The sequence below is a fragment of the Xenopus laevis genome, chromosome 3L (assembly GCF_017654675.1).
Source record: "Xenopus laevis strain J_2021 chromosome 3L, Xenopus_laevis_v10.1, whole genome shotgun sequence".
Classification (NCBI taxonomy): Eukaryota; Metazoa; Chordata; class Amphibia; order Anura; family Pipidae; genus Xenopus; species Xenopus laevis.
In genome coordinates, this window is record NC_054375.1 from 112,309,080 (window position 1) to 112,337,044 (window position 27,965).

The 27,965-nt window shown below is 38.8% G+C and overlaps 2 protein-coding genes across 5 annotated transcripts; both read left to right on the forward strand.

The window, feature by feature from the left end:
- The first annotated feature begins 1,223 nt into the window (after window positions 1–1,223).
- LOC108710302 (tRNA pseudouridine synthase A) lies at window positions 1,224–10,332 on the forward strand. Of its 4 annotated transcripts, none has more exons than XM_041586807.1 (7): window positions 1,226–1,519; window positions 3,921–4,007; window positions 5,623–5,718; window positions 7,524–7,694; window positions 8,971–9,108; window positions 9,383–9,485; window positions 9,610–10,332. In XM_041586807.1, exons 2-7 carry the CDS (start codon window positions 3,981–3,983, stop codon window positions 10,281–10,283), a joined length of 1,209 nt encoding a protein of 402 aa, XP_041442741.1. In that variant the 5' UTR covers window positions 1,226–1,519; window positions 3,921–3,980; the 3' UTR covers window positions 10,284–10,332. The 4 variants fall into 4 exon arrangements, with proteins under 4 accessions (XP_041442743.1, XP_041442741.1, XP_041442742.1 ...); XM_018251441.2 differs by having other exon boundaries at window positions 1,228–1,519; window positions 5,619–5,718; XM_041586809.1 differs by lacking the exon at window positions 5,623–5,718 and having other exon boundaries at window positions 1,224–1,519.
- A 3,729-nt stretch (window positions 10,333–14,061) lies between these two features.
- Window positions 14,062–25,826, forward strand: stard5.L (StAR related lipid transfer domain containing 5 L homeolog). Its single transcript, XM_018253144.2, has 6 exons — window positions 14,062–14,295; window positions 16,409–16,458; window positions 20,616–20,748; window positions 22,026–22,143; window positions 23,131–23,224; window positions 24,063–25,826. The coding sequence occupies exons 1-6, from the start codon at window positions 14,206–14,208 to the stop codon at window positions 24,208–24,210; spliced, it is 633 nt and encodes a 210-aa protein (XP_018108633.1). The 5' UTR covers window positions 14,062–14,205; the 3' UTR covers window positions 24,211–25,826.
- The last annotated feature ends 2,139 nt before the right edge of the window (window positions 25,827–27,965 follow it).

A 27,965-nucleotide genomic window follows, 5' to 3' on the forward strand; every position in this document is an offset into this window, starting at 1 on the left:
CCGAATTGAACTAGCAAACTAGCCAAGGTATGGATTTGGGCTACTTCTTGGGCCTTTGGCTTGTTTGTACTTTGGAAACCAGCCAAAGTTTTTTTCTTGCCCAAATGTACCAAGCCTGCATCTTCCAATGCATGTTGGGTAATGTAGTTTTTGTTTAGCAATTTGCCAGCTGCCAAGTTTCATTTAAGACTTCAATACCCAGCATGCAGTGGGACTGACTTCTGTAGAAGTCGGAGAGTTAACATATTTTGGGCTCAGTACCCCAGTCTACCGTCCCTCTTAAGCATTCTCTCATTTTCCAGTGACTTTCCTCAATTTCAGACAATTTTGGGGCAAACATCTGCTGGCCACCAAAATGTCTAGAGGTTGACCTGTTTTACGAATATTTATTGAAATTATATATGTATTAGAGCCTTATGGGACCCCTGTGCCTCCTGAGCCCCCCTCTGTAGTTAAGCCCAAGGTGATGGGCGAATCTGTCCCATATTCTTCCATGGAAAAATTTGCAAACAATGAAAATTTTCACATATATTCATTTGTTTTTTGTTAACTGCAAATATTGTGCTATTTTTGGGCTACTTTTAGGGTTGTCATCTGGCCCGTAAAAATGATGCATGATGCTAATGTTATTAATAGGGAAAAAATGGCAAGAATAGGAAGGCAGGTATTTTTTTTGCAGAAAAGGTGGCAACCCTAGCTACTTTTGAAGTGGCTCTTGGCTAGTTTTGTAGCTAGTGTTGCCACCTTTTCTGCAAAAAAATATATATTTTTTTATATATATTTATCTTTTTTCCCTATTAATAACATCGGGATCAGCCATAATTTTTACCAGCCAGGTGGCAACCCTAAAATTGTAGCTGACTTTGGCTGGTTTGGAAAATAAGACCTGGCAACCCTGCCCAGCTACAAAGGACACTTTGTGGTAATGGTATTTTAATTTAATCTAGCATTTTAACCTTCAATTGCGGTGGGCTATTTTTTCCTCAGAAAATGTAGGAACCCTACTAGTAATTCTAGTACTACGGTCGCTGGGACATCGCTAGAGAGTCACCATGTTGCCAAAAGCATATCTCTCATTATTTGGTCTCCAATTCCTACTGCTTATCAGGGGGAAAATGGAAGCTCTGTAAACCCTGCTAAATCTTAAATGGTCACATTTACATGTCTTTTCACAGAATGCATTAAGTCCCGGGTATCTAAACTACAACTAGAGGGCAGCGGGCCGGAACAACCAGTACCACAGCACTCTGACCCGTACGGAACGCATTTTAGGACATCTTCCGGCGAATGCGTTCCGTAGACCGAGGACCCGTGCGCTTCACAACGTAAATTTACGTCGCTTAATAACGTCAGTATCTGCACGCATTCGAGCATCCAGCCCACATCACTTCCGGCCTGACTTTGCTCGTCCATTGAACTTGGGCAATCACGTGACCAGCGATAGCAACACATGAAGCTTCGGAGGGATAGGCTGCGGGGCAGCTCAGAGAGAGGCGTGTTGTATAGTATGTGCTGCAAGGCAAGTTGCGTGTTAACTTATAATGTTGATTTGGTCCAGGGGGATGTAAAGTGTGACGTTTCCCATTCGTTAATGTGTTGCGCTGAGGTTAAGCATGTTAGTTTGTATGGCACGTTTTCATTGGCCAATGTCATATGGGTCATACTCACACAAATAGGAAAACATTTTTGGGTAGTTGCTGGTGTAGCAGGTCAGGCAGCTGGGGATATCTCATTCACCTGTAAATAATGCCTTTTCTTCTGAGTTATTTTGCTTTCCAATTAATTCCATAGAGATGACCTGTTAGTTACAGACAATAAGAGGTAGCATTAACATTACTTGTACAGACTGGCTTATGCCAAAGGGCCAATGCTTTATAGTAGAATATATTATTGGTAAATATAAAAGGAGATGATTCTATTTTTAAAAGAAGTTTGCAGTACGATAAGGTTAATGGCAGACAGGGAGATTGAGGTGACAAATCTTCCGAAAATGCATCTCCACCAGCAATAATTGAATTTCTTATGCGTCGCAAAGTCGCCAGACGTTTCTTTGCAAGGCAACTTCAGGCGACTGCGGAAAAATGAAGTAAAAAGTATTTTTGGCCACAGGTGATTTCTGCTAGAGAAGCATTTTTGGGACAACAATATTCTAAAACCTAATAGAAAGAACAATAAAAATCTAATAGAAAGATACTAGCGGCTGTGATAGCAGCAAAGGGAGGATGGAGATGTGTTTTTCGTGATGATAGACAGGCAGGTGCCTCGATACCTTTGGCCAATTAGTGTACAGCATGGTTTATAACAATGTCAAGTCATCTATACTGGTTTAAAGGGGGTTGTTCAACGTTAAATAAACTTTTAGTATAAAGTAGGTAGTGCTATTTTAAGACAATTTACAATTGGTTTTCATTTTTATTCATTTGTAGTTTTTGTGTTTATTTAGCTTTTTGTTTAGCAGCTCTCCAGTTTCATCACTGTTAATCCAAACCCAAATTCCGTGGATACACTTGTGTGGTGCTCTATCTGGGAACTTCGCTGCTCCACTACTCCATACACATAATACTAATCAAAAGGCAATTAAATGGCACTCGCTCAGCAAAATGTGATTGCAATTTTTAGGGATGCACCGCATCCAGGATTCGGTTCGGGATTCTGCCTTTTTCAGCAGGATTCGGCAGAATCCTTCTGCCAGGCCAAACCAAATCCTAATTTGCATATGCAAATTAGGGTTGGGGAGGGAAATCGTGACTTTTTGTCACAAAACAAGGAAGTAAAAAATATTTTCCCCTTCCCACCCCTAATTTGCATATGCAAATTAGGATTTGGTTCAGTATTCGGCCAAATCTTTCGCAAAGGAATCGGGAGTACAGCCGAATCCAAAATAGTGGTTTCGGTGCATCCCTAGCAATTGGTGATTTATTTGGATCTCTCCCAATACCAAAAAGTGATTACCCTACAGTCAACTATTGAGGGTAAAAAGAATTGTGTCCCAAAATGAGTTGTGTGAAACTAGATCGGAAGAAATGTCTTTAAATTTCATGAAACGTGGGTATGCCCGGTCATTGGTTAAAACACAAATAAAGAAAGTGAGGGGTGTACAAAGAGTTGAACTATTGAAAGGGAAAGCACAAACTGAATGTGAGGATCGGGTCCCATTTGTAACAGCGTATAACGCTAACTCAGAACGCATAAGATCAGTGGTATATAGACATTGGGAGATTTTACAAAAGGATGGAGAAGTAGGCATGTTGGTTAAAAATAAACCACTACTTTCATATAAAAGATCCCAGAATTTGGGTGATACACTGGTTAAGACGATCTATTGCGACCAAAAAGTAAACAACCCATATTTTTTGCTAACAGCATCATTAAAGGGGAGAGTTTCAACCATCCCTAAAGGAAGGTTTTAACATTGAGTTGAGATTTCGCTACCTGTATGACTAAGGGGGTTATGTATATATATTTTGAAGTGCCCTTGCAGCAAGGCATATGTGGAAAAACTAAGAGAGAAATTAGAACAAGAATAGGTGAGCACATAAGAACAAAAAAAAAACTGTGACTTGGAGAAAATGAAGTAAGTTACACCTGTGAGCAAACATTTTAAAGAATATGGTCATAACAGCAAGCAGTTAAGGTGGATGGTACTGCAGGTTGCAGAATCTCCCTCTAGAGGTGGAGATTATAACAGGAGGCTGTTACAAAAAGAAACAATGTGGATAGATAAATTAAATACATTGTCCCCTATGAGAATGAATGAAGTTCAGAACTACTCTAGCAGTTATTCTTTTAATAATGTGAAACTTTTGACAGTTGTAATAGTGAAGTGACATTTTGCTATTGAATAGTGTGAAAGATTCGTTTAAACAAATTTTTTTTTAAACGAAAACCTTTATATATATATATTTTTTATATGTTCACAGCTAACACTCCGATATTGATGAAAACACCGCCGTTTGAATATTGATCGATGTATTTGTGATATGGCATTGTTTGATTGTCACAGACAGGTATGCACTATTTGCACTTTAGATATGCACATGATAATTATATGTAATTATTTGTACCATATATACCCGAGTATAAGCCGAGTTTTTCAGCATCCAAAATGTGCTGAAAAACTCTACCTCGGCTTATACTCGGGTCAGCGGTACCCGACCCGAGTAGCTGAGATTTCAGTCACTTTTAATCATTCCTATACCAACAGTACACTTGGGGAGAGACTGCAATATCCCACAATGCCCTCTGTTGGTTATATGAAAGAATAACAGTGACTGCAATATCACACAGCACCCTCTGTTGGTTATATGAAAGAATAACAGTGCGCCCTCTGTTGGTTATATGAAAGAATAACAGTGACTGCAATATCACACAGCGCCCTCTGTTGGTTATATGAAAGAATAACAGTGACTGCAATATCACACAGCGCCATCTGTTGGTTATATGGAAGAATAACAGTGACTGCAATATCACACAGTGCCCTCTGTTGGTTATATGAAAGATTAACAGTGACTGCAATATCACACAGCGCCCTCTGTTGGTTATACGAAAGATTAACAGTGATGGAAATATCACACAGCGCCCTCTGTTGGTTATATGAAAGATTAACAGTGATGGCGATATCAAACAGCACCCTCTGCACATGGTAGTGGGACAATGCACACAGTAATCCGTTTGGCAATTCTCTGTCACCATCAACTTTGCAAAGAAGTCCGGTTGATCGCTGGGGGGGTCGCTTTGCAGAATGTGCGCTGCTGGGAGACAGGGCTGTAGTTGTGTCTAGGCTTATACTAGAGTCAATAAGTTTTCCCAGTTTTCGTAGGTAAAATTAGGTACCTCGGCTTATACTCGGGTCGGCTTATACTCGAGTATATACGGTAATTGGAGGGTGTAACCTGAGTAGGGGCTGACCTATTTATACCTGTTTCTTGTTCACTTTTGTAAGTACACTCCAGTTTCATCTAGCGATGCACCGAATCCACTATTTGGGATTCGGCCGAATCCTAATTTGCATATGCAAATTAGGGCCAGGAAAGGAAAAAGTGTGGAAAAAATCTTCTTTTGTGACAAAGTCACGTGATTTCCCTACCCAACCCTAATTTACATATGCAAATTCGGATTCAGTTCAGCCAGGCACAAGGATTCGGCCGAATCCTGCTGAAAAAGGCAGAACCCTGGATTTGGTGCATCCCTAGTTTAATCAGTCTGGTTGATAGGGTTCAAATTACCTTAGCAATCATGCAATTATTTGAATAAGAGACTGGGGTAGGAGAGGGCCTGAATAGATAGATGCGTGATAAAAAGAAGCAATAACAATACATTTGTAGCCTTACAGAGCATTTGTTTTTTTAGATGGGGTCAGTGACCCCTATTGGAAAGCTGAAAAGAGTCAGAAGAAGAAGGCAAATAATTCAAAAACTATTAAAAATAATGAATGAAGACCAATTGAAACGTTGCTTAGAATTAGCTATTCTATGATGTACTAAAAGTTGACGTAAAGGTGAACCACCCCTTTAAATACCTTCGAAAAGGAAAAAAAAATACATTGAAGTACAATGCATAAGTAGATGCAGTTTTTCTGATCAAATATGAAATAGCGCTGTTTTTACTCTTTCATCAAGCAAGAAAATGGGGAGGATTACATTATCACATCTCAGTTTGTGGAAAAGATGCTGCACTGCTTTAACTCCCTTCCATAAGGCTGATGGGATAGCATGTCAGGTAATGATTTTATCTACTTTACAGAGTTTGCTCAGTTGATGGAAAAGGAAGTTTGTGTATGATGTCTAGTTCAACTTAAAATTAATTATTGTGATGTGGACCATGAAAGGCTAATCATTTGAAAATCATGAAAAGCATAGCGCATTTGAAATGTTGCTTAGAATAGGTCTAGCTAGATCAATTATTTAAAGGTGAAATTTTCATTTAAAAAAAATCCAAGGCTTTGCCATTCATGTTAATATGAGTTCTTTGATTTAAAACATTTGTAAAGCTATTTTTGTGCAGAGTTCAACTAATGCTAAAAAAAGATTGATCTGATTTGAAAAAATGTCACACCATTCACAAAACCGCACTGTTCTGAAAAATACAGTGCTCAAGGTAGTTGCTTTCATCACTCAAAACAAGATTTGTGAGATTTTTCATATAGGACAGCCTAGTTTTAAATACATGCATACAGACCAGTTTACTGAACTTATCAAGCACAATAGATTTTGATCACACTAGGTAAAATGTGTCTGAAGATACACCAGTGTTTTGATCTCTGTGCTAATGCCACACGAGTGCAGTTTTCTTGACCTTCATATAACCGACCGAGAAACTGCCCCTCCACTCTAGTCTGCACCCAGAGTCACTGTGTTTGCCTGGGTGCAGACACATGGAGCAGATTTCAGCTCAGAATAACATGATTATGCATTTTTGTGCAGAAATCTGCTCTGTGTGTCTGCACCAGTCCAATGAAATGTCACTGGGTACAGACACGCCAGAAAATGAGGGGCAATTTCACAGCCTGCACTTATAATCAATAGCATTAGGAGAAAAAAATGCCTGAAACTGCTGGTAGCCACAATGCGTTATAGTTTAGTTGAGCTATGGTGCCTGTAGCTTACTTTTTGAGAATATTCTAAGAGAAAGATGATATCTGCCATCTCTAGTGGTAGAAAGGTGTCCTATGTCATACCAGACACCCACAAAAGGCTGCAGCATGTGCAGTCACTGTGTGGGCAGAACATTATTTTTTTAAATATTTAAAAAATATATATTGTACAAGTGGTACCAATACCTTTAAAAAGATGGCACGACTTAAGCTGGCCATAGGCGCAAAGATCTGATCGTACGAATCGAGGATTCGTACGATTTTCGGACCGTGTGTGGAGAGTCCCGTCATTTTTCGTCCGGCGGAGATCGGTTGTTTGGTCGATCGGACAGGCTAAAAGATTTCTGTCGGCTGCAGGTAATATCTCTGCGTGTATTGCCGTTCGTACGATTTTCAGTGGGAGACTGTCACTAGGTTTGGTCGGACATAACTTTCGTACGATTGCTGTCAGGGGCAGAACATCGGCTGATCTGTTCTTTTGTACTTTATTTGATCTGAATGGTTAGTGGCAGGTCGGGAGATGGGAAAGTTCGATCAGAACATCGGCTGATCTGTTCTTTTACTACTTTATTTGATCTGAATGGTTAGTGGCAGGTCGGGAGATGGGAAAGTTCGATCGTACGATGATTCATACGATCGGATCTTTGCGTCTATGGCCAGCTTTAGAGTCTCATTTTTGTGTTTTTTTTAAATATGTAGAGCACATCCCATACTTTTCCCAGCAGCTGTCTGTTTGCTTTGCTGTCTCTTGGGCTGCTTGTGGGAAACTTTGCGTTGTTCAGTTTCTATTTGCAATACTGATTGTAGCTCTGACAATTAAAGACATTGCTATTTGAACACAGCAATAACCCAGAGATGACTTCTCCAGATTAAAATGTAATATATATGTATTGTGTATGATGATCTGATAAATGTTCTTTTAACCCTTCAGAGCATGACAAATAGAGAGGAAGACGTGCTACATGAGGATCTAGATCCCACAGGTACCAAAAGTGGATCTATTGAAGTTTTGGAGAATAATAATAATAGCAACATCCAGATTCCAAAGAGGAAGTTTGCCATTATGTTGGCCTACTGTGGTCGTGGTTATCATGGTATGCAGGTACTTGTTCATGTGAGAGTTAAAAAAAATATTGGCATGATCCACTGTTATGGTCTTTGGTAAAATTATTCATATTTACTATTAAATTATTTGGAAAGGCAGAAATAGAGAATTAGGTGCAGACAGTTACAGAGGTTGTTAAATGGACCCAGAAGTATCAATCGCATATAGTGTTAGCGCTCTATGAGGTAGAATTTAAGGTTAGAAGTGGAGGTAGTGTTTTATACAGGAACTCAGGGATGGGATTGCAGAGGTGAGTGGCAGCAAGAATACAGATTTTAAAAGCAGAGGAGCAGTTCTTTCTTGGGTGACAAAAGTAGCATTCTAGCTGTAGATTTTAAGACTGAAGAGGGGGGGGGCATGGATGTCATTAAGCATTGGCTTAATTCCCAGTTGTTAATTTTTAAACAATGTTACAACAGTCTTGGTTCCCCAGCAAAGACAGATCTGTTAATCTGCTGTCTTGTATTACTTTGTATCAACAGTCTTAGACATCAGGGCAGAGAATAGAAAGCAACAGACAAATACATATTAGTGATGTGCGGGTCGGTTAAAACCCAAACCCGCCCTCCCTCCATACGAGCCCGGGTTCCTTTTATAGACCACGCTGACCCACCCCCTGCCGATGACGTCACAAAAGGGGTGGTGCAAGCAGGCTTCCAGCTATAAAAATGGAAGTCTGAAGCCGGTAGTGTAAGGCCCACACATCACTAATACATATACAAATAACTAAAAACCATAGAAAATGTATAATGAATGTATATTGCAAAGTTGCTTAAAATGTTTTTTATTATTATTAGGCAAATTTTTATTTTGGGGTTGACTTGCCCTTTAAGAGATTAAATTAAATTTTTTGAAGATCTCCTTTCATATAACTATATTTTGATGATTTTTGATAGGAATATACTGATATGTCTGAAACTTAACCTATTTATGCCGAATCCAGGTGCCTGAACAAACCAAATGCTAACCCTTAAAACCACGTGACTTTAGGTCACATGATTAAGGAAATTGCAAAAATTTTTAGGTGATTTTTCCCTCTCTTCCTTACCCTAATTTGCATATGCAAAGTAGGGTTCAGATTCAGTTTGGGATTCAGCAAAATCCTATGTGAAAGGCTCAGGATTTGACCAAATGCAAAAAAAAATATTTGTGCATCCCCGATATCTGACATGTTACTTGTCTAAGGTGGAAGATAATTAAATGGGCATTAGAAACAGAAAACTGTGTCACTGAGAATTCACTCTTGATATGCTTTTTTTTTTTTTGTTTGCAGATGGACATTACAAGGCCAAACTTTCCAACCATTGAATCTACCCTGATTTCTGCTCTCATTCAAGCTCAGTGCATTCCTGAGATATTTTTTATGCAAATGAAGCAACTGAAGTTCCAGCGTTGTGCCCGTACCGACAAGGTAGCAACTGGTGCCTACAGTTTTGGATTTTCATCACATCAAATGGAATAAACTATAAAGTTTTTTTAGATTACTTTGGTTTAATAAACATTGTTTGATGCATATGATGAGAAACCGATTCTTTAATCTGTATTTACCGAGCAGTTATACTGTTATTGAAGGCTTTGTCTGGATGATTTTTTTTAATCATAGTGAAATCACTAGCTAGAAATGCACATTGTGTTGTATGCTGGCTCATATTAACGGATGCAGTATTTTTTTATTATTATTATAGGGAGTTTCTGCTTTGGGCCAACTGGTATCTGTAAGACTCCTACCATCTTCTAATACAGTGGAGAAAATCAATTCACATCTTCCTCCTGAGATTGCCGTTATAGGTAATGGTGCAAAGCTTGCTTGGGCTTTTGTTTGCTTTTGCATAGATATTTTCACTGAGCCAGTACAAAATGCATGGTTGTTTTTGTGGATGGTGAATTTGAATATTACTTGCCATTTTTTTAGATATGAAAAGAGTCACTAAAGGATTCTGCCCTAAGAAAATGTGCGATAAGCGATCCTACTCTTACATGTTGCCCACATATGCTCTTTCTGGTTGCGCTCCCTCGACACCTGATTCAAGCTTCCGATTGCCTAGGGAAGACTTTCACAACATCAACAATCTTTTATCTTTCTACAAGGGAACACACAATTTTCACAATTTTACATCCAGAAAAGTCTTTCAGGATCCAAGCTCGTTTAGACATATGTTGGACTTGTCATGCTCGGAACCTTTTGTCCTCCATGGGATAGAGTTTGCTCAAATTCATGTTACTGGTCAAAGCTTCATGTTGTACCAAATTCGTAAAATGGTGGGTTTGATTATAGCTGTGGCGCAAGGCATTGTTCCTGCAGACTTTCTTCCTCAGTGCATGCAGATGGAGACGGTCAACATTCCTCCAGCACCCGGACTTGGCTTGTTACTTGAGCGTGTTCATTTTGATTGGTATAATAAAAGATATGGGGGAGATGGCTTTCACCAACCAATTTCCTGGGAAAAGACATTGCCTTTTGTGTCTGTCTTCTGGAAGGAAAGGATATTGCCAGAAATACTTGAAGGAGAACTAGAAAATCTTTCCATGGCTTTCTGGATAGAAAAGCTTAAATTGCACAATTTTATAGTGTTTAAAGACATTTAATACTGCTTTGTATACATGTACTTTTAATAAAATTGTGCTTTTGGCATTATCCTTTTTGTTGTTGCTTACTTACCAATGGAACCAAAAGCCCATGGTGAATTAGCATGGTAACACAAAGAATCCTTGTCAATTGTCTTGTGAAAATTTATTACAAAGCCCTGTTTATAAAGGTATGTGTTTTTGTATGCCAGACTGATGCCTAAATAATGCCATTATTTCACATACCTCAGACCTGGTATAATTGAAATCAGTGACACAAATCCAGGTAGCAAACGCTGATGTAAAAAGTGACAGCTTTTTTTTTTTCAAGATAACACCTCATTTTATAAATAAAGACAAAAACTGTATGCGCTTCCCGTAATAAAACAGGGCGGGTGCTGTCTTATTTGGAGGGAGAGCGGCAGTTTATCAGAGAGACGAGAGATTTTTAATAAAAGAGGGACTTAACATTTGGTGGAAGTTTTATTACAGGAAGCGCATACAGTTTTTGGTCTTTATTTCTTTTCTGGGTTTGGAAACCTATATGTATTACACATTCAATTGACTTGTGCAGGGTGTGAGCACTAATTATATAACACCTCATATTAACCTAGAATTTTACACTGCAAATGTACATACATACGTTCATTATATAACTTTATTATACACAAAAGCCATGACTACCATGTAAATTATATCCTTATGAACTGTGACTAGTGATGTCATCAGTTATAAACGGTGAGTACTGATGTGATTTTTTTATTATTATAAATAAAGTACCCCTTGTTGGAAAATATTAGGATATTAGAAGTCACCTCAGAGTTTACAATAGGGGGGTAGGTGCCATGGTTTGGCTGTCCATCAGCAGAAAAACACCACGTCTGACATTTGCCTAACACCACTTATTTACAATCCTCTATAAGAATATTGTTCAGAGTAAAGCTATTGTATATCTATGCTTTGAAGGACAGCATCATCCCATAATACTCTTTCAGTGAAATGTGGTTCTTTTTGCACACATGCCTAAAAGGGCAAATTAAGTCACAAACTAATTTAGCATAATTTAGTTTGTGTGAATGTATAGCTATAAAGTTTCCCTCAGGAAGCCACAAAAGCGTGGCACCTTGTCTAGCCAGTTCGTGAAGCATCCAAAAGAAAATGACTTTCAAAAAAATGTTGGCATTTTTTATTTTGTGGTTTTTGAATTAAAGTATTCAGCTTTTAGTTCAGTACCTAGCCAGTTTGGAATTTCAGCATCTATCTGGTTGCTGGGTTCCAATATACCCTAGCAACCAGGCAGGGATTTAAACAAGATTTTGGAACATGGAGGCTAAAAAATAATATATTTGTAGCCACACAGATATAAAAGCTGAAAAGAGACAGAAGAAGATAAAGCAAATCATTCAATTAAAACTATAAAAAATTGAGACCAACTGAAGGCTACTAAGAATAGGATATCCAATTTAATATTGTAACGTAACACAAACTACTCTTAATATTACTTATGTTACAGATTACCCTATTCTTAGAAACTTTTCAAATGGCCTTCATGCTTTAGTTTTTAAGTGATTTGTCTTCCTCTTTCTGCCTGCCTCTTTCCAACTTACAAATTAAAATGCTCTGTGATTGTTGAGGGTTAATGACCTCAACAACCAAAAAAACTTTTGTGATGATGCAATTTTATTGTTATTTTTACATATGATTACTTGTCTTTTGTTCAGATCCTCTGCCTTTCATCTTCCAGTCTATGATCTTGGTAAATCTGAACATAGTGGGAGGATCTTGGCCTTCTCCACTATTTCCTTTTGGGTTAGTCTAAAAATGTTGTTGGTGTTCTTGTTTTTTTTTTCTGTAACCCCTATGTCAAATTCAGTGGAACTGCTAAGAATTCTTTCCATGGGAGGAGTCTTATAACTAGTGATTGTACAGTTATATGTAAACCAGTCACCAGCCATGAGTATTGGCTACAAAAGGAACCAGGCAGAAGGTTGTGCAACTCCCACAGTAACTTGTGAAACTCTTTAACAACCTAAAATATCCATAAACCACAATATAATTTAATAAAATAAACATTTATAACAAACAAAGCTGCTGACTAAACCCGCTGTCGTAACTACCCCCATTGCTGGTGGGTTGACCCATGACCCCGATCATTCAGAACAAACCTATCCCCACACACCTACTTGTAACTGCTGCAGTTTCTGTAGTATGCTATATAAGCCTCTCTCTCCACATGCAATATAATAGAGGCAACCACATAAACACATATCAGGAACTGCTTCTTTGCTTCTAAAATAATTTTATTCTTTTGAACTAAGAATTACCAGGATAGACATACATAGCTAACCCATGCTAAGTCTGGAATGTGTATGTCTTACACAGTATACTGTGCCCCACCAATGAATAAGTAAAGAGGGGACTGTTATTTTTTATAAACATCTATTTAAATTGTTGTGGATGATTACTATGATATAAAATGTAACTTATAAATGGTTTATTAGTGTGGTTATTCAACCTAACATTTCTTCTGGGTGTGAGTAGTGCTTTGAACATGCTGGAATTAGACAGAGAAGGTAAAACGTGGCAATGACTCTCAGTATGCGTGAGTTATATGCAGCTGGGTTGGGTTGAATTTATGTTCACAAAAAGTACTTTTACTATATAAATATATATTATTATTATAACAAATGCAACACTTCAGAAGTCTTGATGATCCTGCTTCAGAACCCCCAGAAAACGTCATCAATGAATCTTGTATATCCTTTTATGCAACTTCCCTGGTTTTGGTTTGTTACCACTACAGAGAAGGAATGTCTGCTACCTCTATGGATTATGCTGTATATATTTATAAGCCAGGGTAGCAGGATAATAGAAAGAAGCTGAAAGCATGAAGGGGAAATGGACAATATAGAAGTTGGAAAGAAGGCATGTGAAGATGAGACAGGAAAATGTGCCATAAAAGTGAAGGCTGAAACAATAGAGCTTGGCAGAAGGGAAATACAAACAATAAATGCAAGAGAAGGTAGAGAGAGAAAGGAGTCAGAGAAGGGAACATTTGGAAGGGGGAAGGTGAATAGAAGGGGAAAGCATGTAGTAAAGGTGAGGGAACTATACTGTAAAGAAAGAGACTGGAAGTGTGGGAGAATAGAATATAAAAAGAATAGCAGGCAGAATGTGAAGGGGAGAAAAGCATAATGCTGAATAGTGGGAAGTGCAGGGATAGAAAAAGAATGCTAATGCACAAAATTAAAGAAAAACAAATGAGAGAGTGACAGGTGAAGATGTGGAATGATTTCATAGATAAAGGTGAGGCTGTCCATAGAATTGTGTCACATAGAAGCAAAAAACTTAGTAAAGTCTGTCCCTCTAAAAACATTTGTGAGTTAGTAAAAGCAAATAGAGGAACTAATATAAGTGTAATTAATAATGGACTGACAGGGTGAATACATGTCCTCTGGATTGTGTTAGGAAATAACTTTTTTAATTTGACTTTCATGTGGCCCATAGAATCCTTAAAGCAGACGGTGGTCGGAATTCATATGTTGCTAATGTGACACCATTGATGTAACAGTATGGCGGGAGGGGGCGGGCCTTGTAACAAAGAGCTGACTGAGCTCGGGGGCAGAGACAGGATATTCTCTTGCTGAGAAAACAGCAGTCTAGCCCTCCCCCCAAACGCATATACAATATAGTAGTCTCTAACAAATTCAGGTACGTTATTTCCCGTCAGAGAAGTAGGTATGGAGGAGAGTGAGTTAAATGATATAAGTAGAGCAGAGGTGAAACGAGTTGACGGCTGGTGGGCGTGGTGTGGGAGGGAGCCGGATGAGGTGAGGGGCGGAGCTAGAAGCCAGTTCTTCCTCTCTACAGCTGATCAGTTGTCATCTCCCCGCAGAACTCCGGATCCCCCCCTATATACTGTAGGTGTCTGCTCTCTGTAATAATGGAGCACGCAGAGCTGGCCAAATCGGCCGCTGATAAATTGCTTTCCTACACCACGGACGAGAGCGGCTGGAAAGTCTGCAAAAGAACTGTGAGTAAATGAATGGATACAATCTATGGCTCTGGATGTTTAGCCATATTATTATTATTATATATGTGTATGCTGTACCTGTAATATACTAGCTGCTGGATGTGTGTGTGTGACTGTGTGTGTGACTGGATTCAGTGCATCCCTATAAATAAGGCTTTTGAATTAGCTACCACAGCAGGTTTCTCTGGGCCTCAGATAGCCCACCTTGATGTTTCCTGATTGATGTTAGACTTCTTTCTTCTACATAATCCGGACACTCGTTATCCAGAAATCTCAGAATTACTGAATGCCCATCTTCCACAGACTCCATTTATTTTCCAAATAATCCACATTTTCAAAAATGATTTCCTTTCTCTCTGTAATTAAAATAAAAACAGTAGCTTGTACTTGATCCAAACTAAGATACAATTAATCCTTATTGGAAGCAAAACCAGCCTATTGGGTTTATTTAATGTTTACAGGATTTTCTAGTAGACTTAAGGTATGATCCAAATTACGGAAAGATCCGTTATCCGGAAAAGCCAAGGCCACGAGCATTCTGCATAATAGTAGTCAGAATGGCTTGTCAAGGGTCCTGGGAATTTGCAGTTTGTATCACAGCATATATTCTTTGTAGTACACATTTTCATGTATTGACTCTAGGCACACTGCTAAAAAGAAGAATGTTTGTGGAATGGGCATGGCCACATCTGCTTACCTTAGGTTTCCAAAGACACCCAATTCCACAAAGTTTTTGTTAATCACATATTAGGGACTCTACAAGACACACCATCTAATACTGAAGTGGCAGTATTCTATGTGGGTATAACAGTGTGCTGGATTGTCTTTGCTCTGTGTGTTATTCCTAGTGTGGGCAGGGGGGGGGGGTGATGGGGGTGGGGAATGAGGACAGGGGCATACACCTCCACTTGTCATGAGGCTTGCCATGGAATGAGGAGGGTCTAGGGCCTAAGTGTCCAACTTGCCACCCAGAATCTGAACACTTCATTGAAACAGACCCATCTGATTGTTAAAGGGTTGTTCACCTTTGAGTTGACTTATAGTGTAATGTAGAGAGTGATATTCTGAGTCAATATGCAAATTTGTTTAATTTTTTAATATTCGTGGTTTTTGATTCATTCGGCTTTTTACTCAGCAGCTCGCCAGTAGCAATAACAATACATCTGTTGCCTTACAGCGCATTTGTTTTTAAGATGGGGTCAGTGACCCCCAATTGAAATCTGGAAAGAGTCCGCAGAAGAACAATACAAATATGGGTGCTTTCTATTACTCATATTTCTATTCAGGCCTCTCCTAGTCATATTCCAATCTCTTATTCAAATCAATGTATGGTTGCTAGGTTAATTTGGACCCTAGCAACCAGATTGCTGAAATTGCAAACTGGTGAGCTACCGAATAAACAGCTAAATAACTCATAAACCACAAATAATAAATAATGAAAACCAATTGCAAATTGTCTCAGAATATCACTCTCTACATCATACTAAGGGGCACATTTACTATGGGTTGAATATCGAGGATTAATTAACCCTCGATATTCGACCATCGAAGTTAAATCCTTCGACTTCGAATATCAAAGTCGAAGGATTTACCGCATTTCGTTCGATCGAACGATCAAAGGAACGATTAAATCCTTCGAATCAAACGATTCGAAGGATTTTAATCCATCGATCAAATGATTTTCCTTCGATCAGAAATTACTTATAAAGCCTATGGGGAAGGTCCCCATAGGCTAAGATTGGTGCTTGGTAGGTTTTAGGTGGCGAAGTAGGTGGTCGAAGTTTTTTTTAAAGAGACAGTACTTCGACTATCGAACGGTCGAATAGTCGAACGATTTTTAGTTAGAATCGTTTGATTCGAAGTCGTAGTCGAAGGTTGAAGTAGCCAATTCGATGGTCGAAGTAGCCAAAAAAAAACTTCGAAATTCGAAGTATTTTTCATTCTAATCCTTCACTCGAGCTAAGTAAATGTGCCCCTAAAAGTTATATTAAAAGTGAACAACCCCTTTAAGTGCTTGTATTTTACTCTACATCAGCCACTATGTCATCGTGTACATACATATGCCCATAACTGGCAAATTAAATGTGGAATAACTTTTTATTTATTCCAACAGAGAGAAGTTGCTGTTTACTGGAGACCATCAGCAGAGTTTACAGGAAATGTGTACGTAATCTGTGTATTCTGTTTGTGTGTGTGTTGAGAGAATTACACTGATATTATTGTGTGTAAAAGACACAACTTTTACAATATGTTCAATCTTCACTACTTGCATCCAACCCTATATGAGCGACAGTGCGTGACACATCCCAAGTACATCATGAACATGCTAGACAGTTTTTAACTCCTTCTCCCATATAAAGAACAGCTCTGGCTTTGAGCATTTGTTCTAGGTGCCCTTGAATGAGCACACCTTTAGTGCATGGAAAAATCTATTGTGAACGTTCATGTGTATATACCCTTAAATGATGCTGGTAAAATACTGACTTTTGCAGTGGGGATATTTACACATGAAAGTGCCATGTTTGATTTAAAGTCTACTGGTTGTGATTTAATGGTAAACATTAAGCTCCGTATTTCTACTTAACCATAATTGCCTTACTGCCTTATACATGACATGAAGTTTTAAAAAGTGAGTGTTTGCATATATAGGCTTAGGATCTATTATCCAGAATGGTCCGAATTACGGAATGGTCATCTGCCATAGACTCCATTTTAAACAAATAATCTTCTTTTTTATAAGTGATTTCCTTTTTCTCTATTAAAATGAAACAGTAGCTTGTACTTGATGAAAACTAAGCTGCATGAATCCATATTGGTGGCATAACAATTCAGTTGGGTTTATTTAATGTTTAAATGATTTTTAGCAGACTTAGGGTTAGTTCACACGATTAGTCTCCTGGCGACTAATCGCCTCGTCTTCTGAGCAACTATCTCCCCGAACTGCCTCAGCGTGTCTTCCCATAGGCTATAATGAAAAGTCGCCTGTGTTAAAGCGCACGCGGCGATGCGTTTTCCGAAGTCGCCCGAAGACGAGGCGATTAGTCGCCAGGCGACAAAATCTCCCCGAATCTCCTCGTGTGAACTAATCCTTAAGGTATAAAAATTCAAATTACAGATAGATCCGTTATCCAGAACACCCCAGGTCCCGAGGATTCTAGATGATATATCTTATACCTGTATTACAAATTGCACATGATCCCCTATGCAGGCAGGCAGCTGGGTTTACCTGCATTGTCCCTGCATTACTGGGTGCAGAATAACAGTCTGATTAATGATCATTACCTCTGTTGCTACGCTGTGTGGGGAAAAAAGCAACATAGCACAATAAACACTGAGCATCATAAGGCTTACATTGCTTTAAGGGCATCTTCTGCACCTCTTCTAGTGAGTGATTTAATTTCATGACTGCATAGTATAGTGCAGTGTCATATGTTTTGGCTACCATAGGGAAAATAAATCCAAATGAAGACTCTCAGGGTAATCCGGGGGGGGGGGAGCAGGTAAGTCCTGTCATTGTCCCTGTTTGTGTTAGGGGTGTGTGGTTAAGCATATTCTATGATGATAAAAAAGAATTTTAAATTAGAGCATATTCTACTTAGTTGACAGGCCCACCACTTAGGGGCCCCAGGCAGGACGTCGGCTAATAATCTGTACCCTTTGTCTGATGGGTCCTGGTAACTAAGTAGTATGGAACACCATAATGTCCCATGGCAGCCCAATGCTCAAGTGTTAAGCTGGCCATAGACGCAAAGATCCTTGATTCGTACGATTTTCGGATCGCGTGTGGAGAGTCTGACTATTTTCAGTGGGACACTGTCACCAACACACTCAAAATTAAGGATTTAGGAGAAGATGAGCACTGGGTTACAGGAAAAGTCCAAAAGCCTGGTACCAGCAAGATTAGGCAGCATTTTAATGCAAATATTTGTCGCAGGGTCAAGGCAGGTAGTAGCCAGTTGTAATTGGAAATAGGTCAGGAGTCAATAAAGTACCATACTCCTCCTAGGAATTTAGGAGAATAAAACATCAGAATAATTAGACATAAAAGCCAATTCCAAAGAGGAATTTAATATTTAAATATAGTGTCAAAGTATTACCGCCATGATGCAGGCACAAGTACGAGTACTTCTGTGTGCCATGCAAATCAAGCCCTTTGCTTATTGTGGCATAGTAGCCCCTAGGTGCTCATCCAAATGACCACAGCACACAAAAATAGTATTCAGCTATAGTTCTGTGGACATCATTATTCGTACTACTGTGTCTGACTACTGAACGAGTAAACATAATGTACGGCACCTTTTCATGCATTCCAATGAAGTCGGCAGGGTTCTGCAGTGCTAATAGTGATGGATGCAGGTCAATAGGTTGGCATAATCAGTGATGCCTTTGCAGTAAGATGAGAGTACATAGTTGCAAACACAAAACACAATTGTTTAATATCCGGATGCATGTATGCAGTCCATGAATTATTCTAGAGGTTAGGTGACTCTAATGGAAAAAAAAGTATCTTCTAGTTGAGCCATAAAAGCATTTGCATATTGTGCAGCACAATGTATTTCTACAGTAGCTTTAGTTATATATCATGGCAAATGGAAACACTGACCCAGACCAAGTGATAGAGCACTAAGGGGTGCAAAATAATGCTCCATGGGGCCTATGCACCACACTCTGAATGTAGTGTTGATGAACACAGTGCTACAACTCTTGGCTTTCCTTCTAGGTCTGTTAAGAGCTGCAAATCACATACACCCTAACAGAACTGTAACTTCCCATAAAATGCCCTATTTTACATAATATAGAGAAAGACATATTAGACACATACACACACATATATATATTGTTTGTTTGCAGGAAAATACAAAACTCTCTGGAAAGCCCCATGTCTCCTGAGTGGTCCAGTACCAAATATGCATATGGATGAAGATCCCTTAATTGTATAAATCACAATTGTATAAATCACAACACAACACATCTGCGTTTGTAAAGCCACAAGATTGCATAGCAAAAATGCAAAAAAAAACAGTTAATTTACCCCAGAAAATCATATATTTTTGGGAAAATACACAGGCTGAGAAATCCATAATGAGTCACTTTTCCTTCTACTCCAAACTACCAAACAGCTTTGCTAAATTTTCCAATTTGTATGTCATTTTTATAGCCTCAAAGCTTGCATTAACACCATCTTATCTCTTACATGTTGTTTGGAACAAAGATAAAGCATCCTAAATACAAATGCCAGCTGGCCCTGTCTATCATCTCTATGGGGCTGATTTAGAAGTAAAAAGCAGTGCAGAAATATGGTTTGCAGCATTAAATTTTATGTCATCATTTACTGTGAAAACATCACATAGTTAAAAATGTTTGTATCATTGCAACCATGTTTATAAATATGCCCCCTAGACAGATGAGCCCTTCTGTCAACCACATTCTCCTCTCAGCTCCCCTGTAAACGTTCATCAGCCCCATAGCTGTAAGAAGGGCAGTTTGTGTCTGAATTTTGCTCTTTGCATTAATGACAGTTCATTGCTGTTAAATCGATACAGACAATGTGGTGTACCTAGGCAGCTGCGATAGGGGGTACAAAGTGCTAATGGTTAACTGAATGGTTAGCACAGGCGATAAAAACTACCAACTTCCAGAACGAGGTGGTTGCTTATTGGCCTGTGTATGAGGCCAACTGATGGGCTGCCAGACCATTATCAACTGGGCAGGTTTTAAAATCCCATCAGATGATTAGCAGATTGGTGCATTGATTAGGTCCTCATCGGAACGGTCTCCATAGGCCCCTCTGTATGATCTGATCATTGGCCCTATCAACTCTGATTTTGCCTATTATGTGGGTGGTGAAACTGGGCCCAGATCTGCTCTTTTTGCAACCTCACCAAACAAGTGGAAATGCTTTTGTATGGCCAGTAGCTTAACTGTGCTAATCAGTTTAACCTTGGAAGGCCTTTTTGTTTGAACCAGTTCAAGTGTTCCAAATGTATTAGCAACAAACTTGTATGATATGACTCATGACTTCATACTTTTAAATTGATTATCATACATTTTTCTATTGAAATGAAAAAAGTGTCATTGTGTGCTCCATTTGTAGGCCTGCAACAACCTCATTATGGTCATTATGTTTTCAGCCTCAATCATTAGTCGGTACAGCCATATGCAGGCTGGACAATAAGTCGTCTTTTAAAATATTTAATTTCAACTCATTTTTATATACATGGTACAAGATTTGTGAAGAAGAGTAAAAATATTAATTCTGGTTGTAAATAGGAACCCTTTACTATGTACTGTTACTGATTTCAATTGTATTTTTATTTCAGGTACAAAGGGGAGGGAATAGTATCAGCAAAACTAGAAGATGTTTGGGAATGTTTAAAGCCGGAGCCTGGTGGCCTAAGAGTGAAATGGGATAATAATGTAGATCAATTTAACCTTATTGATGCTATCGCTGATGTGAGTACAACATACAAGGATTTAAGGGACAACGGGTCTAGATATTATACCGATCTGTTTACCCCAATACCATATGGTTTTACAAATGTTGTCATAATTGCCATTATGTTTTAGCAGGATAGCTTTCACCCATATACATATGGTTTATGTTTCTTTTACTATACGTTAATATTTGAGTACATCAGTGGTTATAATTAAATGGATTTTAATAAAAGAATAATTCTCATATGGTCTATCTGTATGTATTTTTACATATGGGAAAGCCAGGCAGATATTCATCACAGTTTACAACCTACCTAGCTATGGACTGTGAATCCAGGTGCCATGCAATAAACATGCAGAAAATAAAAACACACAGATGCTCACAGTGACAATTTGTTTTTATTAAAATACTTTCATTAGATATAAGTATTCATGTTGTAAAACAATGTTTGCAAACAATTTATAGCACGATAGATTCAGTTCAATGTGATTACAGCATATATAATGGTGTGTAAACAAACATATCTTTGCTTAGCTAAAAAGACTAGTGTCTCCCGCAATTTTCCCCACAGTCAGTTGCATGTTGAACCCCATTCTTTAAAGATATTTGCATCAAAAGGCACTCTTTGAACTTCCACAGGGGAAACCGAGAGCTACCACCACCTCCGGACCAACCAGTAGTTCAGGGTTACCTTTGCGCCCCAGAATCAATAGACACAGCACAATTGTGTTAAAAGAATTGGATGCATGTGTCACTCACACCATAAACACAGGAAATTACATCTAGTGGACTTCAGAGAAATTGCTTCCGATTTACGGTGAAATACGCATGCAGTGGTGGGAAAAAATGGAAGAAAAAAAAAAAAAAAGTACTTAAAATCAGACTTTGCCCTCTGCACTTGCAGATGTAATTTACCCATATTGCCAATAGATGCTGCTAGAATAGTTTCCTTAGTGGCTATACACAGATTTTTATGTTTTACAAATCCTCACAGAGCAGCGATGATCAACTATATTCAACAACATTTCTGGAGCTTCACGCTGCTCATACCTGTTGTAGAGAATGTCTCTGGGGATAATACAGCTCTCATTTACATGAAAGTAAAAATGAAACAAATTATCACACATCAGTACACAAAGAATGGCTGCTTCACACTGGTGGATTTATTGCTTTGCATAATTTTGGCTGTGAGCAGATGGATGTTCTGCTGTGCAGAGTAAACAATTGCCTATATTATCTCTAAAAAGACTATAGAAGCTTCACTATCATTATTTTTGATTTGTTCTTTGTGTAGGATATCACAGTTTGCCAAACAGTAACCCCATCCGCTGCCATGGGTATTATTGCCCCAAGAGACTTTGTAGATGTGGTACTAATCAAGCGGTATGAGGATGGCTCCATATCTTCTAATGGTGAGTATGGCCAGAAACAGGAGACAATAGACAGTTATCATCTTATTTTCATCCTTTAAAGGAATCACTCAAAAGTAATGTCCAACAGTTCAGTGGCAGGTCAAAGGGCTTTATTGGTTTCTATTGCTTGCGTGCATAATATGGCCTTTATGCTGATCTCTCAGGCTTGGGGCCCACATTCTCTGGCTTTTGATATTGATTCAAGTTTGTCAGGAAAAACTTTCCAAACTTATAGAGGCATCCATGTCCAGAAAGTAAGCCATAAGCTGTACAATAAAGTTCTGGTATATGTTGTAAAGATGGAGAACAGCAGAATGGACATCCATAATTTAGACTGCTTCAGTCTCAGCCTCAGGTTCCCATATATCTGTTATTGCTCATGGGCCTAGTCGCTCTGAATCTTATTCTATGAATTGCATGTTGAGGATGTCAGGCTATATATATATACTCGCAATTTGGAATAAAGCATTCCCAGGCCAGCACTTCCCTTAGTAAATCAAGTGATTTTATTTTATACACATCACAGTGCTCCAATGTTTCGGTCCCTCTTGGGACCTTTTTCAAGGATAATATACAATGTGCAATAAAACTTTAAATAGTGCTCACAATACAAAATGGCGGCAAAGTACTATATAAATTTTATTGCACATTGTATATTATGATTTACTAAGGGAAGTGCTGGCCTGGGAATGCTTTATTCCAAATTGCGAGTATATGATTGATATACAGTAAGTGGCAAATATACTATTCACTGGTCTTTGGGGAAAGCATTGTTTTAAATACAGTGAAACCTCAATTTTACATCCCCTGATTTTAAGTATTCCCTCATTTTACACTGTTTTTTGTGGTCATAATAATACATTTTCCTGGATTTTACACCCTTTTTTCTGGTCCCCTAAAACATCAAATGGGGGTTCTACTGTATTTGGTTCCTAATGTCTCCAAATGTAATGTGAGTTTTATTTACATTGTGTCATTTTATTTTAGCAACAAACGTGGATCACTCTGGTTGCCCACCTCAGAAAGGCTTTGTCAGGGGGTTTAACCATCCATGTGGCTGCTTTTGTATACCTGTCCCAGGGTAAGACCTGATATATATATATAAACACTGTTCAAGGGACAATCATTTTAACTTTGAAACTTATAAGGGTCCTTGAAGGCCCAAAACATTGCGTCTTATAATTATTGTATGTTTTTGGGCTGAATAAATCATAATTTTTCAACACTACAATTTACACAGCGTGCTGCTGGTAATTGTTCTTGTATATGAGCAGACTGGGGGCCATAAAAATCCTTTGGAGGACCATATCTGGCCTCCAGTTGGACAGCCCTGCTCTAGAGCATGCACAAGCCATAGGGACTAACAGAGCCTGGCTCTCACAAAGTCCTCCATCTCCATTCACCTGGCTCAAAAAGTCCATTTACAAATTAGTCAGAGTAACTGGTATATATAGGGATGAACTGTTGGTGGTCTGCATTTCTTAGGAACACAAACCATTCATTGTGTTTAGTCAATAAAAAAAAACCTCTGCTTTTTAAAGTCATTCCATGCAAGTAATCAATGGGTGGATATAACTTATATATTCAGCTTTTAAAAGCAACATCAGAGCATTTTAAAATAAAACAATCTATGGATCGTATGTCACTTTGTATTTACTGCCTGCTATTTTATTGCTGCTTGTCTGATGCAAGATTTAAGAGCAGGATGGGAGTAGTCATAATTAGACTGGTAATGGAGGATTTTTATAATGTAGAGCTATGGAAGGCATATGAGAGCTGTGGCTTAGTTACAATAGCTGCCTGCAATTATTATAAACACACTGACTGTTACTTTGATGTTGTGACTGTGATTCTCTTAGTTTTCTGTACCTCTCTTTACTGTATTTTATATGTTTTTTTCTTATTTTTTCTTTCTACAGAGAGCCTGAGAAAACCCAAGTATTAAGCTTCTTTCAGACAGATCTTAGTGGATATCTTCCTAAATCCGTTGTGGAATCCTTTTTTCCATATAGCATGGTTAATTTTTACAGCAATCTTACAAAAGCTGTGAAGGCACTGAACGTATGACATACTGTACTTCAATTTCCCCCCAAAGCATCTTCCATTGTATGGCATTCCATTAGAAAGGTCATTTAAGAATGTAAGAAATCACTGTCCACAATGGAGTTGCTTATCCAGTAATGTCCCTTACGCTGTTCCTGTGCTACAACACTCAGAGTCCCTCAAGAGTTTCTGGCACTTGTGGTTCAAGAGCAGCTGCCCATCCGGTTTTAAGCATTAGGCCTCAAAGTAAGTTGTCCAGGTGCAGGTGGGATGATTGGTGACATGGGATAAACTCATTTGAGTTAGTTACAATCATATTTTGTTAGAGCATGGGAATAATTAATTCATTGCCCTGAAGTTGTTGTAACTACAACACAGTGGGGTTTATGTATTACTGCCCCTGCTGCAAGGGCAGTAGCACTGAAGGGCACAAAAGCACCCCATTTGCTCCACTCTGTCTAATGCCAGATCAAAAATTCAGTGCAAGGTACAAAGTGCAGCAGATGTGGTCCCAGGGCAGCCCAGTCCTTTCACGAGAGGTAAGTGCAGGGTCCCGTTGCCGACTGCACCTGTTCCCTTACTGTACATCTAAAGGAATGCAGACACCCTTGTATTCATGGGGGCGGCCACAAAACATTTGGGCTCCATTTTGCATGGCAGATACCTCCAACAATTCATTTAGCATGCAGGGCAGGATGCACTTTTCACCCTACCGCGCATGTTGTAAATTATACCTACAATCATTGTAGGGTGCTGAGGGGTGTAATTTACAGCCATTCCAGAGTCCTGAGTTTGACATCTCTGTCTTATGGGGGAAATGTAATCTGTTTTGTTAAAAAATCTTTGCAAAGACCATTGTGAAAGTTACCAACCAGGATTTTCATTGGTTGCATTCTTTTTGATCGATTTCAGGCTTCAACGACTTCCTCACAAAGTTTGAGAACAATTTTGCAGACATGTGTAGTGTATGTAATAAAATGTCGCAGTCGCAAAGTGTTTTTTGCACCAGACAATTTACCAAAACTCCAGGGCAGGTGTTAATGCTTACCTTTGCTTAGTGATAATGAACGATGTCATATTTGCCAGCGAATGATTTTTCATCGTAAGCAGCACTAAAATGCGATTTTAAACATTGCTTGCAATTTTAATTACATTCCCCCCTTTAGATTTTACAGAAAAACTCCACTTCAGGGACAAGATCTTATATAATGTAAAAAGCATCAATATATTTATGCCTGAAAAACCACACTGATATTTTTGTCAGGACCAGCATCCATGCATGGAAACTTTTACATACATTTAGACTCTCACCCCTGAAGAGGCTTGGGAAATGGCAGAGGAATTATAATATAAAGAATATATACCAGTTTCCCAGCTCACAGAAAAGTCCAGGCACCTGTTACCCATTAAATATAGACTATTTATTTATTTCATCCAAAGAGTTTTAGATCATTTTTGCAAAGACATATGTGTATTTTATATATTTATGACTTGCCTAGTAGTAAAATGTTTTTTTTCTCTGTGCTTTTATTGGAGAATACTTCCTCTCTCCTACTCACAATTGTATTTTTATATTGTGTGTTTGAAATTGTCTGTATGCCACTAAATACTTGCATACTGATGTTAGTATGCACCCAAAGTTTTAAGTCTACTGTTTCAATCCTTTCATCGTACCTGCACCTAAGAAAGGTTACTCTAGTCTACATGGTGCTTTGTTGAGACAAAGGCCAAGGGGCAGATTTACTGAAGGGTGAAGTGACTAACGCTGTTACTGTCCAAAAAACGCTAGCTTCTTTTCCTTTTTTTCAGAGTGATAGCCTGCAAAAGTCCTTAGAAATTTTTTTGGGTAACCGGGTTCCCCCATACATTTTTTAACATATTGAACATGAACTATACACTGGGCTCATGTGTAGGGCATTATAACAATTCTATTTTCTTTATTAAGGTTCCCTGGACTTGTGTAATGTAATGTATTTGCTGCAACATATACGTCCATTTAAATTTCCCGCCGTATCCAAATTAGCCTGAGCAAAGACCTCTAATGAAGTTGCGCTAGGATTTGCTTGCATTGTAGTAATGCTACAGAAAATTCGCCAGCACTCGGTGCCCTGGACACAACTTTGCATTTTAGTAAATTAGCATTTTCACCTGGCGAAGTGTTGCAATTGCTGCGAAGCCGTTGCTGGCAAATTGTCGCCGCTTAGTAAATTTACCCCCAAGGATCTAGGTGCAAAATCTGATCCTCTCTCCACATTGTGCCCCGAATAGCTACCAGTTTCTTAACCTGCACCCTAATTTCTGCATGAGGGGATGTGTATTGATCCCTCCCTCTCCTTCTGTGTAGAAAATTCTAATCATTTGAGATCATGGTTGCCTGAGAGCACCAGCCAGCTGAGAAGTCCCAGATTGTGCCTTTTCTGTCTAAAATAAGCCTTGTCCTGTCAGTTTATACACAAATAGGGGGTTGGAATGAAATGTTTTCTCCACCTGGGGAAGCAGGGACTGTTCATATATGGCAATATATTCAAGCTGTATCCTGTTTTTTTTAAAGGGAAGGTAATTTGTTTAGTGACTTAATACACAAAATGTCTTAATGTCCTTATTATATTGATAACGGGTAATTGCAGAAGTTCCCTTGTATTTTTGTCTAAATTGTTACACCTTCATTGCAGCCCTTCTTAACGGTATAAAACTGTTTAGTGGTGAGCACAACTTCCCCATTTTTTGCTAAATATAAAATGTACTAGCTCTAAAAGCATTTTCTCCATCGCCATCACAGGTCTCATATTATGGGATACTGAGGGTCAAAATACAGCTGTCTGCTCTTCTTGTAACCAAAGTCATTTGATATAAAATAGATGTGGGGTCATTTTGTACTTTTAAAGAAGTTTATAGGGATTCTAGTGGATGAAGCAAGGCAGCTACAGGAAACTTGTAGGGAAGAGTCTGAGAAACACTGCCATAATGGAGTGCATCAGGCCCGGACTGGCAATCTGTGGGTTCTGGCAAATGCCAGAGGGGCTGCTATAAGGTCCCATAGAAAGTCAGTATTTAGTGGGCTGGTGGGAGCTGTTTGGGCCTCTTTGTGGGGTGATTGGGCCTCTGTGTACCTGAAATGCCAGGGCCTATTTTAATTCTCAGTCCGGACCTGGAGTGCATTTCAGGTTCATGTGTTCTGCACAATTCTGGTGCTTTGTAAATCTAACCCCAACTGGACTTCAGTTTGGACCTCCAAGGGGGTCATTAAGTAAGACATAAGGTAGAGCACTAGGGACTGCAAGTGTGCACCAGAAGTGTTCATGCAGAGAGCCCTTTGCCCCAGTTCTGGCTGTGTGGGATAAATAATCAGGCATCGAGTTATCAGGTGCAGTCTCAAGCACAGGTTACTTAATGGGAGCTACTCTCATCATGTAGAAACTACTGTACTAATGGATTTGGACACTTTTCAGTGCAGAAACTTTCTAACATCTAACAGACACCCTGGCCATGAGCTATTAAAGACTGCATCCTCTAATACATTATTACCACCACACCAATGTGCTAAGAAAATGTATATATCTCTATGTTGTATGTGCAGAATCCATAGTTCCAGAATTATAAAATGTGCCTGTTCGTAATGCCAGTTTAACTGGTTTTGGTATCAAATGGACTGATGCTATTTTATTTGAAGAACTCTAAAGTTGCAACTTATCTTACATTTCAGTGTTTAAAGTGATACTGACACTAAAAAACTACTTTTAAAATTATAAATTTACATTAAAAGTTGCCTATAGGTCATG